The sequence below is a fragment of the Dipteris shenzhenensis genome, chromosome 27 (genome assembly GCF_047967505.1).
Source record: "Dipteris shenzhenensis isolate YYH24624 ecotype China chromosome 27, Dip_SZ_1.0, whole genome shotgun sequence".
Lineage (NCBI taxonomy): Eukaryota > Viridiplantae > Streptophyta > Polypodiopsida > Gleicheniales > Dipteridaceae > Dipteris > Dipteris shenzhenensis.
The window spans coordinates 17,358,557-17,378,515 of NC_141622.1; the positions used below are offsets into that span (position 1 = coordinate 17,358,557).

The 19,959-nt window shown below is 43.9% G+C and overlaps 1 protein-coding gene across 2 annotated transcripts in view; it reads left to right on the forward strand.

Moving 5' to 3' along the window:
* The first annotated feature begins 4,657 nt into the window (after positions 1 to 4,657).
* Positions 4,658 to 19,959, forward strand: part of USP (UDP-sugar pyrophosphorylase) — a 169,561-nt gene continuing 154,259 nt past the window's right edge. For both annotated transcript variants that reach the window (XM_087398368.1, XM_087398367.1), the window contains exons 1-3: positions 4,658 to 4,774; positions 5,132 to 5,196; positions 18,218 to 18,322. In XM_087398368.1, the coding sequence (XP_087254494.1) occupies positions 5,134 to 5,196; positions 18,218 to 18,322 (168 nt within the window). In that variant the 5' untranslated portion in view covers positions 4,658 to 4,774; positions 5,132 to 5,133. The remainder of the gene's footprint in view (positions 4,775 to 5,131; positions 5,197 to 18,217; positions 18,323 to 19,959) is intronic.

Sequence of the window (19,959 nt, forward strand, 5' to 3'; positions counted from 1 at the left end):
GAAAAGCAACCTCAAGAGCTCACACTTGCCCACGAGACTTGGTACGAGGCCACCTCTTCATTTTGGGTCGTTGATGATGTGGCAGATGTAAATTGATGGAAGGCTAAGCTCCAAAATTTTGAAGCATAAGGCTTTTTGGTGTACATACTGGTTAGCCAACGTCAACCGACATGTCGATCGAATGTACATGCTGCTGCGTCAAAGATGGTCTTGGCCCGATTTTGAAAAGATACGTGCCTTAGATCCGAATATCGCATACAATTTTCCTAAGCCCAACTTTTCGGAAGTGGGATCCTCTTATGCCCTAGCAGCTCAAACGGAGGAATTCAACACTACTTTCGCCTTGGTCCCCATCTAGCAGTCGTGGCCACGTTGCATTTTTTCCAGCTGCTTATCATTTTGTTAAGGGACATTCCCACTCACGAGCCCACGATAAAATAAAGTCGTGAAAGGCTCCACTCCAAAATTGTCTTCGACCTCAACATCAAGCCCTAATTTTCCAAGTAATGCGGCTCCACATCCGTGCCTAAAATCTTCACGGTCACCACATCCAAACCTTTGAAGACATGTTCGAGACACACTTTTAGAAGCCTCTCCATCCGTTCTATAGAATCTCCCACATATTATTTCATTGGCATCGCATCATGAACAACACCCTCAAATCAAACATCATGCACCAAACACAATCTAGGGACAATTGTGAGCAGGAAGGGGGGCATGTTGACCGCCATGGTTAATAGTTCGTGCAAGTGCCAAGTGATTGTAAAGATAAAGCGGAGAAGTAGGAGAGGATGTGAGGAAGGCTATACGATATCCGCCTTGGAGCTATATGGGCCCAAGTGCTGGTAAAAAGAGAGTGAGAGAGGTGAAAGAGAGTACACGCTTAGCCCTCCCTTTAAAATGTGGATTGCATAAATGGCCAAAAGTTTGACTTTGGTATTCATTGTGTACTTGCAAATTTTTGGAATACAAGATCTCTCATTCTCTCTATCCTCTTGTGAGTGAGACTTCTTGCTTTCCATTGTGTGTTGCCTTGTGATTGCGCATTAGAAAAGGATGGAGCTCATTTTGGGGCCTTTTGGGTTAGACAAAAAATAGAGATCCTCCAATGAAATGCTTTCCTTTTTTCAAAAAAATAGACTTTCTCTCTCTAGAGACGCTCAATACACTGATATTTTGAAGTTCCCGCTCTTGTTTTCTAGTGTGTCATAAATGCTACACCAAATTGCGAACCAGATGACTGACATTTTGAAGTTCCCGCTCGAGTGTTTTGTAGTGTCTCATAAATGCTACATCCAAGGACACACATGGCTTTCTGATAGGAATGTGCTTAAGAAAGCAATTTGGGCACTTGGCCCTAGCCCAAATCACTTTCTTAAGCACATTCTTGTCATGCACCTGTTTTGATCATCTTAACTCATCCGAGATACCAAAATTAGTGATTTAAAAGTGGTTTTGAGGGTTATCGCCTGCGCTAGACACAATGGTGATGCCAAACCACCAAATTCCACATTGAAATGTTATAAATCCATTTGGGTACTTGGATGTAGCATTTATGACTCATTGAAAAATGCTCGAGCCAGAACTTCAAAATGGCAATTTATTGAATGCTTGACCATATAAAGTTATGCTTCTCAATCTATAACTTTTTAACTTTGAGCCAATAAAATAAGAAAATTATGAATTTCTTACAGGCCCCCAAAATAAGGTCCATTTTTTCCTAATGCACTCCCCTCCCTTCACTTTCCCTTTCTCTTCCACACCCCCTCCCCTCTCCTACCTTCCCTTCTTCTCTTCTCCTTCCCTCTTCACTCTTGTGGAATCACATTGACACAATCTGGTGGACACTTGAGAGACACAAGTGTTAGACTTGTGCTTGCAAAGCTCTCACTAGGAGTTACTCGAGAGTCGAGTCACTGTCGGTATTCCTCCAAGATCCCTACAACACGTGGAGTCACCGCGCTAGGCTACATAATCTAGACAACAAGAATGACCAAACATGGTATTCTCTTCTCGATAGCCAAACATTCTTCTTACATGAGGATTTCTCAAGCACAAAGTGCATTCTCTAACATAAAGATAGCAAGAATGACGTAGCTAGAAATTCAAACTATTTAATGTATTTAGATTGAAGAAGCTATGGTAAATTTTGACTTGTATAAAAAAGAGACAAGCACCTTTCACACTAGGCAAAGCAATTAGAACCGGTTACGAGTAAGTAGTGTTAATTGAAGGAAATAGATCAGCCTTCCAGCTTCAATGTAAAAGATGTTATGATTCCCATCAGAGCCAAGAAAATGGTAGTCGATGCATGGAAAGCTCTCACTGCACAGTAGATGTCAAGGACCATATTAGTAGAAAATTACACGAGAATGCACAAGTACACGTGGTGACTGCTTCAGTAAAGCAAGTGCTTTTGGATGCAAAAGAGAGAGCAAATGATTTTTAAAAAGAAGTTGGGCTATTAAAAGGTAAATTTTGTATCATGATCTCCATAGATGGAAGACACAACTTAATGAAAATTTTTTAAAATTACACATGGAAATTTGCAAAAGAATTTTAATCCTTCACTATCACATTACCTCTAAGGAGGCAGTGCTGATAAATACTTGCAAAGGAAAATTGAATTGAATTGGACCAAAGTATACTTGTACAAGGAAGTGGAAAACTCATGTTTCTATTGTTTCTTAATGGGTGTTACTAATTCAAAATTTATGTATCTAATGATTCCGTAATCCGTTTTGTAAGCCGTTTGTCACAATAGATTTTGTAATTGTGTACTCTAATTCTATCACAATTCAGGAATTCAATTGCATTAAACGATTTCAAAGAGATTTGCAAAAGGTTTTCAAAATTATATTCGTGTCACTATGGGGCTTTTCATTCACTGTCATAAAGCATTTCGCCAACACGGCTTACAAAATGATTACTTCGCTCGAAAGCTTACAAAATGAAAAGCATTTCTCATATATCTCTTAAGCAATATGTATGCCATTCTTTATGGGATTCACAAGAGGAATGTAGGCAGGAACTCAAAGAGCAGTAGCGCTGCTAGAATCAGAAATGACATCGGGACTGTTGGTTGGCTCTTTTCCAGGACGATGCTTTTGCATTGAGCAATCTTCATTGGTCTTGTCGATTGGACTCTCCCAGCATAGAAGAAAGTTGGCGTCGGCCCCATCCCTGACATTTCCTCCATCGTTTGACAACCTAAACTTAAAATACCTCGACCGATTGTCAATTAGACCCTTAATATGACAGTTAGCTCTTGGCTATGTTGCTCGTGCATTGGAACAAAAGAAGATATTGCTCACATCATTTGGCGTGATTGCATACGACGCTATCATCGATTTCCACAAGCACTAGGCTCGTATAATATTCATCCCCTTACCTTGATACGGATAATACGTTCCTTTGCAACATTCTCAAAAGGCACTTGCTAAGTGTCGTTACGTACCTGCAGCCCAGCAATCAAATATGTCGGCGTTCGTCAAGCACACTCGATTCTTCATTTCATCTACTCCATAGCGTATGCATAGCTCTACTCCGACTTGCAGCTCTTTTGGATTCATGTTCTTGCACACGCTTTGGAGATGATATTGACCGAAATCCTTCATGCAGTAGCCCAACATACCTTGGTAAGTATGCATGTTGCGCTGCTTTAGAGAGCGACACATAATCATCCGCCAAGTGGGCGGTTCGTATCCCATCTGTTATATTTATGCAACATCTTGTTCATCGACTACATGTTGTGAGCGCTGATCCGCACAACCATCTGAAAGTGGAGATGATACAACACGCCTCCTCTCTCTACAGTTGATATGCACGCCTCATCCAGGAAACTCTGGATCTTCGGAAGTAGAGTCTTCACCTCCACATCTCCACCTCCTACTCCAATTGTAATGCTTAGCTCCGGTACTTTAGGACCTGCCTTCTTATTTGTGTTTTTGGCAGGCCTCCCCTGTCTCCTCTTCGTCCTGCAAAATACAAATAGCTTCGAAGTTTGAATGATCTATAGAAGCAAAAAAACTGCCACGAGGAAACCACCAAAACACCTACTCTTCCACTAGGACTGCTCCTTGCCCCCCCATCTTCTCGATCGCCTTTCTAATCGCCAATCAAATCCGCGCGCACCTAGCGAGCCTCTTCCCTTTCATCTTCGATCTCGACTTCCATACCCATGCCCATAGTGAAACATTTATCAACGAACCTCCGCATCAAGACATCGTGGGCGCTCCCTCTCATTATTCGCTGCTCTCACCGAAACATGATCACCGGAATCCACAACGCTGAGTGAACCAAATGCCCACGAAATGAACTTTCTACACAATGGATGCATGAGCACATGAGCTTTAGTTTGCATGGACACGTGTAGATCTTGCCGTGACACGTGGTTGGCTGTCCTCCCCCCCCGCCCCCACACACACACCCCCCACTTCCTTGTGTCCTCACTAATACCCATTTTTGGGGGTACCTATTGGGAGGCCTGACTTTAATAGTTCTAGAAGTCAAAAAGTTGAAGATAGGTAATGATTGGTGAATTCTACTTTCGACTAATTTTGGTAATCCACGTGGGGTGGTGCATGAACCTACCATATGCTAAAGTAGGTAAAGGAAGTAGAAAGCACATCTAGAACACAACATTTTAGGACATTTAATGAGGTATTAGATCAGCAATTAGTAAAGCATATTCGTAGATGCTGCTCTCTCTCGTCTAAATTTGGGCCATCAACAAGACGCAAATTTTTTCGGATCGGAGGCCAAATCCCATCAGGTACACTTCTAATAATCAATCATAGCTCGGAATGATCTTGCAGTAAATGCTCAGTCGATCGCTTCATGCTATTGATCTTGTTCCCCCGAATCCGCAAAAGTAATGCATGCTTGTTTCTGCTCGTTTGAGATCTGTGTTTTGCTTAAAGGGCCTGTAATGGCGATGCCTTTAGGCATGTTTGTTGAATTCTTCGTAATGCGTACTTTTGTAGGTGTGTACGTTAAGTTTTTTCGCACTTTCAATTTAAGTGAGAGTTTTAAGTGTGTCTAAGGCCTCATGCTGCCAAATGTCTGTCCTACTTATATATGAATTTGTGCATTATTATTTTCGTAATGTTTGAATATGCGTCTTTTGTAGAGATGCTGGCTCCTTGCGATGACTCATTACTTGGTCCAAATCTCGAGTTGCTATCTCCCAAGCAGGTACTCTGCAAAGAGAATTCTTCACTTCTAGCTCAGTTTATAAGCCGATTGTTTCTTGAAAACATAGCTCTGCTTTTGCCATGAAAACAGACCTTGAGAGAGCAGGTGGCTACAATACCAATTCATAGAAGTTTGTTTGAGACTTGCTTTTTTAAGCATATACAAAGTTCTCTGTAGCTTTTCTTGACAGATTTCTACTGCTTTGCAGTACGTTATAGACAATTAGCGTTGGCTTTGTCGCCATAAATATAGTAGTTTATTTGATTTCAGATATTGGGACGTCAAACCACTAATAGCGGCAATGACAGTACAACAGCTTTCAAGTGAACCTCTAGTACAATATCCATATTTTATGTGGAGATTTTTATTCTCTGAAGGGAAAAGTGATACTGTAAAGATCGTGAAGCTGATCTCAGAAATCGATATTGTGCAGATTGTGAAAGACAGTGAGATTATCTAAAGGAGAACATCAATCATCTAAGCTAGCTACCCTTAGGTAATTTTGCCTTTCTTACAATGAGCTGTCAAGGCCTTACGTCACTTGCACAATGGCCTCCTCTTTGGCAAGTGTTTCTCATCGCCGCTAAAGGCAACTGATTCATAATCAGGTTCATCTAGGTGTTACTGGGGGACTTACCGACATTTTTTTAATTTAAGAACACAAACTAGATGGTAGAGACTATGCATAGTCAAGTAAATTGCTATATAGTCATATCGTAACAACTTCAAAAAGGAAACGGATGAAATGGAACGGCGATGTAATGCAACGAAATGGGGAAACATTATGTGCCTTTGTTCCCCGTCCTCTCCTGTCACCTTGACGTTCGGATTCACTCCAGGTTGTTCACTTATTATGAGGGGGACAACTATAAGATCGTGGCGTTTGGATTTCTCGAGTTTGAAGGCAGGAATGTGACTGAAGGTGGTGGTGCCAACGGGTGCTACCGTGGATGGTATTGTATACCAGAATGGTTTGCTTGTGAGGACCAGGCCTGGAGGAGCATGAGCCACTGGTTGAAAAGCCACGAATCGGAATTGACACCGGATTGTGCCAGAGGGTTTCATCATGGGAGCTGCTGGGGCAACGTCATCGACGTGTTGGCATTGGGCCGAGATGTGTCGGTGAGAGGGGGAGTTGGAAAGGTCACCTCCCCATCTGTAAGCCCCCAAATGAGGAGAGCGTGGGGGAGGGAGACCTAGGGCAGAAGATGCCCAAAGAAGAGAGAGAGAGAGGGGGCTGCCACATGGGCAGCACCTCACAAAAGAAAAAGACTGCAACAGATGGTGTCAAGTACAAAGCATGGAACTGGTTTGAAAGGGGGCAGATCTGGAGCAGCAGGAAAGGGCTAGAAGCGCCTGGGATGCGCCAGCCTATGGGCAAGTTAGGGGCCTGCAGGAGGGGCTGGCAGCAGCACCAAAGAGGGCATGGCATGAGCCCTTAAATAGGGCAGGAGAGCCAGCCAACCAGGCTGACCAGCAGGTCGGCTGGTTATGGCTGGTCAACCCTACCATGAAAAGGGGGGCCAGGCACACAAAAATAGGCAAGCGGGGCCCCCACTTATAGGAGCTGTGGGGGGGCGGTTTTGAAGGCTGTTCCAGTTGGCTATTGGCAGACTGAGTCGGGCAGCAAAGGGGCTGACCAGTCGGTATTTTTGAGGGGCCTTGGGCCCTATATAAGGGAGGCCATTGTGTCTCATTTTTGCATCCAGCAACTCAGCAAAGAGGAGCAGACAGGAGCAGTCAGAAGCCACTCCCTTGGGCCTCATCCTTGAGGTGAAGGTGAGAAGGAGGAGTGCTGCAGACTGAGCTCACAGGGTTGAGACCTAGGCTGTCTCTCAAGGCAGCAAGGTGTTGTGATTTGGACGAAGAGTCTAGGTGGAGCACGCGGGCTCAAGTTTTAGGGATGTCCGGCAGATAGTAGAAGTATGTGGTGGTAAGATCACAGGGCCACGCTCTGGTGGGAGTTTGGATCTATCTCTCTTTGTGTTGTGTCCATAGCTTTGGACGGAAATATATATTCTTTTGGTAGCTTCAGTATCTAGCTGGATCATTGTCTATTGATGAGTCTGCACATCTATTTGAAGCACATAAGTTCAAGAAGTTTGTGATTCCACTCCCCACACACACTGTGTGAGCTCCTGGGCTATTCTATCATTCTTCCACGGTGCGTACCCTCAATTGGTTGATTTTTGACATTGAGCTCGCGGCAACTTTGTTGAATTTCTGGGTGCTGCTCTTGTAGGCTTTGAAGTTCGGGCAAGTGAGGAATAGAATGAGGCAAAGGAAGGGGGGTGCGAGGGGCAACTATTAGAGGAATGTGATCTTGGGCTGCACTCATAGAGGAACGGGAAAGTTCGTCTACCACCTGATTGAGACGCCCAGGCCGATAGGAAATGGTGAATATGGTAATCTTGCAAGAGTAGGACCCAACGACCAATGCAAACGACTCTTCTTCAAAAGCCCTTTTAAGGCCGCATGATCCGTTTGAACGTCGAAAGAAGCACCATGGATATAAGGATGAAGCTTAGTAATGGCCCATACAACGGCAAGGCACTCCAGTTCGATGGCAGCATAGCGTTCTAGTGTGTCAAAGACTTGCTGAGATAAAGGATGGGACGAAGACAATTAGTGTCAATTTATAAAGCCCAAAGGGGGTCCGAAAGGCGGTCTTGGGATGATCTTTGAGATTTACCGGAATTTGCTAATAACCGGACTTCAGGTCCAAGGTGGTGAAAATGTGGAGTGGGTGAGAGAGTCCAAGATGTCATCCAAACGAGGGAGAGGTATTCATCTCGTATGGTGACCTTGTTGAGAGGACGATAATCAATGCAGAAACAATAGGAATCATCATCCTTTTTCACTAGATGGGGTTCACAAGCCCGAGGACTATGTGAATGCTAGATGATTTTGTGGCGAAGCATGATGGTAACATGTTCCATGAGCACTTGTATTTCTTTGGCTGATCGCCGGCGCTGCGCAGTTGAAATCGGACGAGAAGATCTTGTGGGTATCTCATGAAAAACCCTGGCTATCGTTGTGGTGGGTACTGGCCCTGCAAAAGCATCATGAAACTGGGACAACAGGTGCTTGAGCTTGGCTTGACGAAAGAGGTCTTCCTGAACAACTGTGGAAAGGATTGAGGTCTGAAGCACGTGAGAATGTAGGCAAGGAATGGGTTCAGTATTAGGTAGACGAAGACACCTTTGGCGTTAGTCAATAATAGCACCGTGGGTTGACAACCAATCACATCCCAACGTAAGGCGGAAAATCTGACGAGGAAGCATAGTGGTATGGACATGAAAAGTGGAGTCGGCCAGTTTAATAGGGAGGGTAGCCCCTGACGAAGAATCCACCTAAGTAATGTTGTCGCCAAAAGTGACATGATTAGGAGGCAAAGGATAGAACATAATTTTATGAAGCTGAATGAAGGAATTGAAAGAGGATGTAAGAGAACTGCTTGATTCTGTGAGCACGAGCAGAGGTTGACCGCGGAAAGTAGCTTGGACAACAAAAGCTAACGGAGGACCAAGAGATGGGGCTGAAGTCGAGACCTCCATTACGGCTCCAATTGTTCTTTTCCCGAAACAAGAGAAGGGGAGTGGAAGCCATAGATTGAACATCTTGAATAGATTGGAGCAAGTGACAATAGCGGGTTACACTGAAAATAGAGAGGTCGGTTTTGGCGGTCATGATCTGGGAGACGAGCCAAATTAGGGGCGCTAGTGGACGAGAGTGAAGAGGGGGCTTGTGAAATTGTTGCACACTCTGGAGATGGTCAATCTCCATTTATGTCTGAGTAGAAGGCACTAGTAATAGAAGCGGCAGAGGTGGCACCTTCGACCCACTTCTAATGAGGGTGAATTCAATCCTTTGGGCAATGAGAAGAGCCTCATTGATGGTCTTGGGACCCCGGTCTTGTGTCCTCTTCGAAATCTAAGGTTATAACTTGGGCCATAGAAAAAACATTTTGATATCTTCAAATCAAATCATCGAGCTGCGTGAGAGCATCTTTCACAGTATCCGTATTACTGAAGGCGTGAGCGAGGGCATGGACTAAGTGTGGCCAAGAGTGCTTGATTGTGGCATCGAGCTGGTGATACCAAGCAATGGCCAACCCTTGGAAAGCAAGTTTGATCTCTTGGACTTTTTGGGCATTGGATCAGCGGTGATAGTTAGCAAGATTCGAGCCACAGATAGATTTCGTCATTAGTTGAGCCGATGAACGGCTTAGGCCGCACCTTGGAATCATGCCCAAGAGTGGATGCTTGACGTGAATTGAGAAGAGCAGTGAGATTTGCTACATGAAGGTTACATTGGACAAGCTCAGATAAGAGCGTGGCGAGGATGTCCTGGGTGAGGGACTGAGAAGGCGATGAATGGTCGTTGTTCTCCATGAGGGCGCGTCTCCACTAGTTGCGTAACAACTACAAAGAAAACGGACGAAATGAAACGGCGATGAGACCGGTGATGCAAGCCCGCGTGAGTAGAGGATACGACTCCCTTGCCCAACTGGAGAGATAGTGCTTCCATTCACATTTCAGGACCCATGGACCAAGATTCTCATTTTCGACTCCTTGGTCCCGACCTACGGGCATGTATGGCAGCACCGAGACCTATTCGACACAGAGTGGAGAGATTACAAGTTCTCTTGTTGTCGCGGATGATCCGTAGCAGTAAGCCATTTGTTCTTCATCAGATCATTCAAACTGAGTTCAAGTCATCTCCACTACAATTAGACGGCATTCGACTATCACCTATCTATACTGCGTGTGAGATTATGGCTCCTGTACTGCAGGGCAACGTAGGCTACCTTGGTCAGTGTTAGCATCTTCTATGGCATTAGCAGCTCATGGTGATCAGAGATGCTAGTACACACAAACATGCAGATGGTTTGAGAGACTGGGTTGCCATATAGACAGGATGCCACACTTTTAGTACAGCATTGACGCTCCGTTTGTCCCGTTTCAGGGCAATGAGTTCAACCCAATCATCTGGTAGGATCTTTTACAGTTACACACATTCAGGACCTGGTTGGCACAGGCAGAGCATCCTGTGAAGCTTAGTTTCTATCAGGACCACTGCCTGCACATCTCGGATGAGGGTTTCATTATCCCACCAAGGTACACTCAAATCCACCTACCACAGTCACTCAGGATTGCCTCTGGGTAGTTCCATGTGTCATCGTACCGACTCCGTATCGAGAGCGGGTGAGTAGATGGGATCCCCAAAGAGAGCCGTATCTGCACATTATGTAAGCGGCATGAGGTGGAATCACATGATTACTTTGCCTTCTGTTGCCCAGTCTACTACGGGATCCGTGGACGATACCAATGCCTTTTCAGAGACAGATTCGAGGGGCTCTCCAGACTCCTCTCATACCCATATGAGAGGTGCCTGGGTGCTTTCATTCACGAGGCGGTCCGACATAGAGAGTGTCTCATCAGATCATGGAGACAGGAGTCGGAGGCCTTGCATGGTCCATCCTAGAGTACGATTAGAGAGTTCTTCTAGTCAGAGCATGTTGCCCCCCCGAGATTTTAGTAGACTTTAATAAACTTTCTTTCTTTCTTTCTCTTGTGGACAACATTCTAATGTTTGATCTATCCCAGTAGTCTGTCAGTGTCACTGCATAAAGACCAATGCAGACCTGATCATGAAAGTGGATCAGCTGAGAGAGTGGCCTAAACTCATGCCCCTTGAGAAAAAGGCAATGGTATCCTCCATGTATCTCATAATGGACTGGGCAAATACATAGGAAATGCACTTCTATCTCCACCTTCTCTAGTGTGCATAGCCTGCAGATCCATTGCTCTGTAGGTATGTGTGTGGCTCTCCCTGCTAGATCAATCAATTGGTGGGACAAGACCCGCATATGCCCAATGGCAATTTTCAATGCTTGTGAGACTAGTATGTCCTCCTAGTACTGGCGTTTGACAATAACTCCATCCTTTGATACTCTCAAGAAGAGATTGTGGTAGAATTGGATCTTGGTGGGAAACTCCTTGTGATGTATAGAGCTGGAGTAGATCCAACCGTATGATACGGTTGATCTCATCTCATGGGACTAGGGGACGCGGCATCCAAACTGTAGTGAAAGGGAGGGAGTCGATCCATCTGAATACCGTAACTAGCAAACCATCTGGATATACTTGCATTTCAGGCTATGCTAACCAATCTATCTACTAGTCGTCTGGATGACTCTTATGCCAATCTTGGCATTCTCTAGCTAGGCAAAGCCCAAATCTTGTGGAGATATGTCAATGTATGAAAGATGGCATCAATTTAGAGTGGTGTCATGGCGAACTCTTCTTTTACAATCCGATGAGGGACTGAGGGCTACTCCGAATCATCCAAGATCGCATAATCCCCTGTAGCCGCTCAATCTCCAAGTAGTCGCTGAGAGATCACTCCCCTAGAAGCGCGTTGCATCTCACTAGGGTATCAAACAGCCACCCCTTCGTCGTGCTTGTCAGGCTCGAGCCCCCTGACCTCATGTAAGCCCTTGCCTTTGGTTGCATGAATCATCGTGTAAAATGGTCGCATGAAGACTGCCTCTAGGTAAGTGTAGGACTGCACAGTCTCCGTAGGCTCCCGTCGGTAATTGAAACTGTGTTGACGAAATACTGCCCATGAGCTATTGACCTTGGTCTTACCACGGTTGATTGTCAAGTTTCTCCCTCTGTAGGCCTGGTGCTGAAGCTTTAAGAGGACTATATCATATGGACATAACAGTATATGAGAGAGAGAGAGAGAGAGAGAGAGAGAGAGAGAAACTCTATTAATGTCCACGAGAGACCGACAGGTCTATGGGACAGGGAAAAACCATCTAGTACATCTGTTGAGGGAGGGCATATGGCAGCTCCCAAGGAGTGCAAAAAGCAGCTCCAGTTATTTAGAGTACCTATGTAGTATTCTTAAAACCATGATTGGCAATACACCAGCTTAAGACCGAGAGTCTTTTGGTTAAAATTTTTTTTTTTCAAGAAAATTACTTCATAAAGTATGATTGAAAACCACGAGAGCAAGCTCAAATGCGGGAATACATCATGCTATGCATGAGGAAAAAGAAAACAGCTCAAAAGGAGCTAATAAAAATTCGAGGCAGAGGCTGAAATTGCCACCTCAACCCTGAGGGAGACTCGGAGAAGAAAGGAGATCCTCTCCAAACTCTGAAAAAAGTTACTTTCCTGGTAGTGGCTGCTCTGGAGGATCCTTGCAAATACTGGCCATAGTCTAAGGGGGGTGAACCTGGGTACCATCCGTCGCTTCTGTACATCTGGATCTCCAAATATGCCAAGCTGCAATGCTAGCCAGAAGCTCTGAAAGGAGTAAAGGGAACATCCTAGAGGGAACAAGACTCCACTGAGTGTCGTTGTACAATGAAAGTTGGATCTAGATCATGTCCCTCGAAGAACACCTGGGGGCCAGTAAGAGATAACCATGCTACTGAACCCCAGGTCATATAGAAAGGTTGTCACGGGGGCGTGAAATTTTAAGTACTTTAATGTACTACAAGACTGTGACAACTTTGGTTTTAAAAGTCCAAGCGTGGGCTTAATAATGTGTAATTAAACGCGGCATGGTGCCTAGCACATAAGCGTAATTAATCCCTAGGCCCAAAGGCATTCCAAGGAATTAAAAGAGTGGTTGTTGGGAAATGATGATGTGGCATTTTTAATGGGCCCCCTAGAGGGCCATGTACCTTCAGTGGCCCCCCTAGAGTTCCAGGTGGCTCTAATGCCTTCTACATGGCTCTAGTTGTGTTTTGAACCCGTTATTATCTTGCCAGATCTTGCAAAACCCTTTGCTGTAACTTGTGATGCATGTGGGAATAGCATAGGAGGCACTTTGCTTTTCAGATATTTTCTCACGCAGAAAAAATTATCTGAAAAGCACATGAGATGGGCTAACTTCCTCTCAATGTTTCATTTTCAAATTATACATGTGCCGGGTAACAAAAATGTCGTGGCTGATGCACTTTCCAGGAAACCACAGCCTGAAGCAGTCTCCAAGAAACCCAGTGTTTCAGCAGTGAGCATTGCTTACAACAATGTGTTAGATGTGATGAAAGATCAATATGTTAATGATGCTGATTTGTCAACTATTTATGATCAGCTTTCTGATGGTCAAAGGCATGATCACTATATGTTGAAAGAGGGTTTCATTTTGATGCATGGACGACTCTGTGTCACTGACCAGATGCGACAGAAAGTCATAATGGAAAGTCATGCTCCTCCATATGCAGGACATAGGGGAATTACAGCAGTGGAGCAATACTTTTATTGGCCATCTTTGAGAAAAGATGTGGAAGAATATGTGAGAACATGCATGGTTTGTCAGAAAGTAAAGTTTGACAGGCAGAAGGCACTTGGGTTGTTACACCCTTTGCCAATTCCGGATAGACCATGGCAAAGCATAGCTATGGATTTAGTGTTTGATCTTCCACGTACTCCTACTGGACATGATGGATTGTGGACAATAATTTGCAGGTTTAGCAAACAAGCCCACTTTGTGCCAGTAAGAAAGAAAATTACAGCAGATCAAATGGCCAAATTGTTTCTGCAGCATGTCTTCAAGTATCATGGGATGCATGAATCCATAATCAGTGATAGAGATCCGAGGATGACAAGCCTCTTTTGGAGAGGGCTGTTTGAAAATATGGGCACTACGCTGAATTTTTCGTCATCTTTTCACCCTCAGTCTGATGGACAATCGGAGCAGGAAAACTCTACCATCTTGGATATGTTTAAATGCTATGTCTTAGACCACAAAAGCAAATGGGAGCATTATTTGCCTTTGCTAGAATATGCTTACAATAATACGGTGCACACATCCACAGGTAAAGCACCTTTTGAAATAGTGGAAGGTGTCAGGAAGATACCTCGCATTTTGCATACAAAAGAGAAAATCTTCGAAGCTGATCGTTTTGTGGAAAGCCTTGAAGAGGCTTACAAGAAGATCAAATATGCCTTGCAAAGAAGTCAGGACAAGCAGAAAAGAGCAGCAGATAAGCACTGCAGGGAATTGGTATTCACAGAAGGTGATTGGGTTTTGCTGCGTTTTTAGAAGGCAAGGCTGAAAAATAAGAAAGGCAAGGAAAGGTTATACACAAAGCTGAACATGCGTTACTATGGTCCTTTCCAGGTTTCTGAAAAGATAAAGGAGGTAGCTTACAGGCTGAAGTTGCCTCCGCATTGGAAGATACATAATGCCTTTCATGTGAGCTTATTAAAGCAATATCATGGAGATATTCTCGAGGATTTACCTGATGAGGTGCAGCCTGAAGTGGAAGAACATGATTAACTTCTGGTCTTAGAGCAGATTCTGGCACACAGAGATAGAAAGCTCAAGGGTAAAGTTATCCGTCGCTACTTGGTAAAAATTACCCATCACTTGATGCGAAATGGATGGAGGAAGGTGAATTGGCAGATTCACCTGGGATATTGCAGCTTTACCTTGATGCTTTCCAATTAGAGCCGACTGCAGTCCGGGCTCCTACAGGTAGTTCAGCAGAGCGAGCGTCTGGAGCATTACCTGGTGTTCGAGAGGGGGGTAGCACCTCCACTCCCTTAGTACAGACGGGCTCACCGTGATTTCATGAGGTTGCTTGATAACACTGTATGTTTCATCCGAGATACTGAGCTGACAGTATTTCTGCTGTGAGACTTCATGATATTGATGCATCTTGACTATTGATTGCCGAGATTTTGAGCAGTGTATATGGATGGATGCATGCCTCTCCTAGCCATATTTTCACTATCTCTGTATACTATAGCTGCGGCTTTCTTGTATACTCTTTCATGCTATATTTCATGCTCACTCTTGTGTTTTGGGGGAGCAAACTGTGGTTTGGTGTTTCAAGAGAGGGGTATGTCACGGGGGCGTGAAATTCTAAGTACTTTAATGTACTACAAGACTGTGACAACTTTGGTTTTAAAAGTCCAAGCGTGGGCTTAGTAATGTGTAATTAAACGCGGCATTGTGCCTAGCACATAAGCGTAATTAATCCCTAGGCCCAAAGGCATTCCAAGGAATTAAAAGAGTGGTTGTTGGGAAATGATGATGTGGCATTTTTAATGGGCCCCCTAGAGGGCCATGTACCTTCAATGGCCCCCCTAGAGTTCCAGGTGGCTCTAGTGCCTTCTACATGCTCCTTTGCCATTCCTGGATCTTCCTGGGCCTTCTAAACTTCACATGTGTGGTTTTCTCTCTCATCTTCTCCCTTTGTTGAGATTTTGGACTGGTTTTTCAGCCTCTTTCAGCTGAATTCCATTTTTCTTCATAACTCCTAACCCGTTTGGATTCCTTGACTTCCGTTTGGCCCGATGGCTTCCCCTCTGCCTCCCCTTCGTAGTGATATGCTTTTTCCTCCGTGCGTTTGGTAGTACGGGCAGAGTTGAGCACTTCTTTTGCTGGTCGAATTTGCAAAAGTGGCTTTTTCTGGACCTTTTTGCTTCTACTGCCTCCTGGGCCTCTCCTCTTGCAAAGCTACAGCTTTCTGTTGAATTTCGAGTAGTCCCATGCGCTGGTTGACTGGTTTTTCTCAGTTTTGGAGGACATCCTAGAGGGAACAAGACTCCACTGAGTGTCGTTGTACAATGAAAGTTGGATCTAGATCATGTCCCTCGAAGAACACCTGGGGGCCAGTAAGAGATAACCATGCTACTGAACCCCAGGTCATATAGAAAGGTTGTCACGGGGGCGTGAAATTCTAAGTACTTTAATGTACTACAAGACTGTGACAACTTTGGTTTTAAAAGTCCAAGCGTGGGCTTAATAATGTGTAATTAAACGCGGCATGGTGCCTAGCACATAAGCGTAATTAATCCCTAGGCCCAAAGGCATTCCAAGGAATTAAAAGAGTGGTCGTTGGGAAATGATGATGTGGCATTTTTAATGGGCCCCCTAGAGGGCCATGTACCTTCAGTGGCCCCCCTAGAGTTCCAGGTGGCTCTAGTGCCTTCTACATGCTCCTTTGCCATTCCTGGATCTTCCTAGGCCTTCTAAACTTCACATGTGTGGTTTTCTCTCTCATCTTCTCCCTTTGTTGAGATTTTGGACTGGTTTTTCAGCCTCCTTTAGCTGAATTCCGTTTTTCTTCATAACTCCTGACCCGTTTGGATTCCTCAACTTCCGTTTGGCCCGTTGGCTTCCCCTCTGCCTCTTCTTTGTAGTGATATGCTTTTCCCTCCGTGCGTTTGGTAGTACGGGCAGAGCTGAGCACTTCTTTTGCTGGTTGAATTTGCAAAAGTGGCTCTTTCTGGACCTTTTTGCTTCTACTTCCTCTTGGGCCTCTCCTGTTGCAAAGCTACAGCTTTCTGTTGAATTTCGAGTGGTCCTATGTGCTGGTTGACTGGTTTTTCTCAGTTTTGGAGGACTTTCCGGCGATGAAACTTCTCCAAAACCTTCTCAATGCATTCCTCTCAGAAGCACGCTTCTTTTGAGCCCAAGAACTCCCATTTCTTCACGACAGAAGTGCTTCTTTTCGCATTTTTCAGTGGAATTCTTGCTGGTCGGCTCTTGTAAATGCTCTTCCTTCATGCCTTTGCACTCCTCTTTGGCTGAGAATGCAATTGGGCATTGGCTACTATGTCCTCTTGGCGATTGAGGACTTGGTTTGAGTTTTCAGGGCTTGGTGAGTTGTGATTTTGCTGCTGCAATTTCTTTTTGCCATAAGCTATTGGTTGGCCTTGTGTGCCGCCTCTTTCTTGGCTCACAGGTGCCCAGGCAGTGCTACATGAGTCATTCTTTGGTTGGGTACTTTGCTGATTTTATTTTGGAGCTTTGAAAAGCTTTGTGAATGCCATCTGGAAACCACTCAAAGAGAGTGCAGCTAGGGTGCAGTGTGATTGCATCTGGACAGCCAATGGAATTGCACTCGGAAAAGAGAATGCCTTTGGATTGAGGCTATGGGTTAAGTGCACTTATGTGATGGTGTTCTATGCTTGAAAGCCTTGCAAAGGCTTAGTGAATTGGGGCTGTGTGCTCAGTTGCAGGGAAGGTCTCCCAGATGCAACTTGTAATCATTTCACTGTGAAATATAAAGAAATACCGAAAGGGGCGCCACGGTGTTTGGGGCCAATCGGGTGCACTTGTCTATGTTTGTTGAGCAGGGGCATTCTAGCCTCCATCCCTTTTTCAGTGGTTTTGTTTGTGAACAAATGGGTAAATGCCAAATGGTGATCATGCAATGGTTAATGGTTGTGATATATGCTTTGTGAGCTGTAAATAAGTGCTGAAGTGATTAAAGGTTTAGTTCCACTGCCCTCTGAGTGATTAGAGGCTGGTTTCAAAGGTGCTGTATCAAAGATGCTGAAAATCCTAGCAACACCTTTCCAGATCGTCCTCGCGTGTCTACACTCCCAAAGGCAATGCTGTATTGACTCAACTGCTATGTGGCAACGAGGACAAGTAGGGTCAGGAGTCTTTTGGTTTAGATTTAAAGTCTTTGATGATTGCTATACCTTCACGATATACTGCCCATTTCCCATCTTTCCTAGCAGCCTTGACTTTTGCTAGTTCTGTTGCCTTATTCTTCAGTTGAGTTCGTGTAAGTTCCTCGGCTATCCATACCTTAGTCCCTTTCAACTTGTTAGATTGGTGGAGAAGCTTTACCTGTAGACCTCGTGACTTGATCATAATGATAGCATGTCCTCTAGAGTGTCGGATATTAGTCGCTCCACATCATCATCATCATCCTCATCCTCATCAACCGTCCATTCAATGCTAGGCATTGTTGCTTCGATCTGTGCTAAAGTTTCACTAAAAGAATCCTCCTCTTTGTACCAGCCTTTGGGAGTCCTCCCTCTCTTATCTTCAGTGCATTATCACGTCTAGCTTCGTGTTCCCTGATCTCTTCCAGAATATCAGTTTTATTTGCCTTTGTATCAACCTCCATAGTAACTTATATCTTGATTGTTTGTACTACAGTATGAACGAGAGAGAGAGAGAGAGAGAGAGAGGATGTTAATCAAATTGAAGGCTAAGGCTCATAACTGATGCACCTGGTTAATGTTAACAGAGGGAACTTGCGTCTATGCTTCTGAAACAAGGTCAGCAGCATCTGTTCAAAAATTGGCCAGAACCTGGTGTAGATGATGTGGGAAAGATCAAGTTTTTTACACAGGTAAACCATTAGTGCAAGAGTCAACACTTTATGATGTCTTTTTTGGGGGATTTGTATGTTGCTATGTCGTAAATATAGGAATTCATAAATAGCTCCTTCCTATTTCTGGCAATCTTTGTTATGTACAAAATGAAGTGCACTTTCTACCAAGTAGCATTTTCACGCACTTTCTACCAAGTAGTTTATCTTGCATTATATTTGTGCATTATGATTGTGAACACCATGTGTAGTGATTAAATCAGCTTGGCAAAGCAGTAAATCGCTTTACCTTGGCAAAAATTTTCCATCTCTCTTAGAAAAAGAGAAACATCCTACCTTTCACAAGTGGCTTAGAGGCCAGCATCTCTAACATACAATGAACCAAATGGCTTAGAGGTCATCTGGTCTTAGATTGTGTTTTGCTTTGATGTATGCCACCTTTTAAATGCCTTGTTTCCTTGTGCGTTGGTTTTAGTTTTGTTTTCTTGTGTTTGTGTTGGTTTGCCTTTTGTTTCCTTTTGTTAGAATTGGTGTACTTTTTAAATGTGTTACACTTCTCATATAATAAGTGTAATATACACACACCATTAGCGTGAGGTTAATGTCTTATGCATCACATCAGTAAAGCAACATGTCATCACGTAAGTTTGAGAAGTGTCACAAGCTACTAGAAGGTTTGAAGACAGGTTATTCCACAAGGTCCACACACTTGTGAATAGATTTAGAAGAGTGTGAACTTTTAGAATAAGAAACTCGTAGAAGGCACACTTCATGCTACAACTTAGAAATGTATTATAATTTATACTATAAATACATTCATAATGCTATTCTTGTTAGAGATTAATATTGAATGGGACTTGCTTCTAACCAAGCCCAATACTGCTATGCATAGCGGAAAATATTAAAACCCACAAGATTGCTTATGATATTGGACCCTCCTCAAAATATGCACTCAAGCATGTATAAAACTTTATGCTCAGCTCTAGAGGTAGACAGCGTCCACAAATAGGGCAAAAAGATAAGAACTCACAAATTCTTGAAGACCTTTGTGGCACTGACCTTGAGGAGAACCTTGTAGATCGAGAGACAGAGATAGAGACCGAGGAAGTGGAGGGAGGGGTGGAGTCAAAGCTAGAGCCAGATCTAGAGCATCTTAGGGACCCTGATTTTGATGATGAGGGAAATGTTGTGGATAGTGGAAACTTGGGGTTCTCATCAGAGGACATCGATGAGGATAGTCATGAGGCTGATACTGATTCTCAGGATTCAGCCTTTTTGTATAGTAATGAGGACCCTGTGGTTTCGTGTGGACTCCGAGTTTGGTGTGGTGGACTTTCATAGTTTTGATAATCTCACATGATTTATGTGATTATTGATATGCAGTATATACTGCACAGGATGCATTTTGATCAGATTTTTTGGTTTTCCTCTCAATAATTATATCAGACTATTTATGCTTGAATATGATGTTTTAGATCATCTATGTGTTTCATATGTTTTCTCTACATGTCATGTGAATATTTTCCCTCCCCTTCCCCCTTTTTTCTGACTATAAAAATTATAAAATTTTAGAAGCTTGCACGTCAAAATTTCAGAAATGAATTCTTCAGAAGCTAGCACCTAACGCTATTCGAACATTATGCACCTAAAGACTTGTG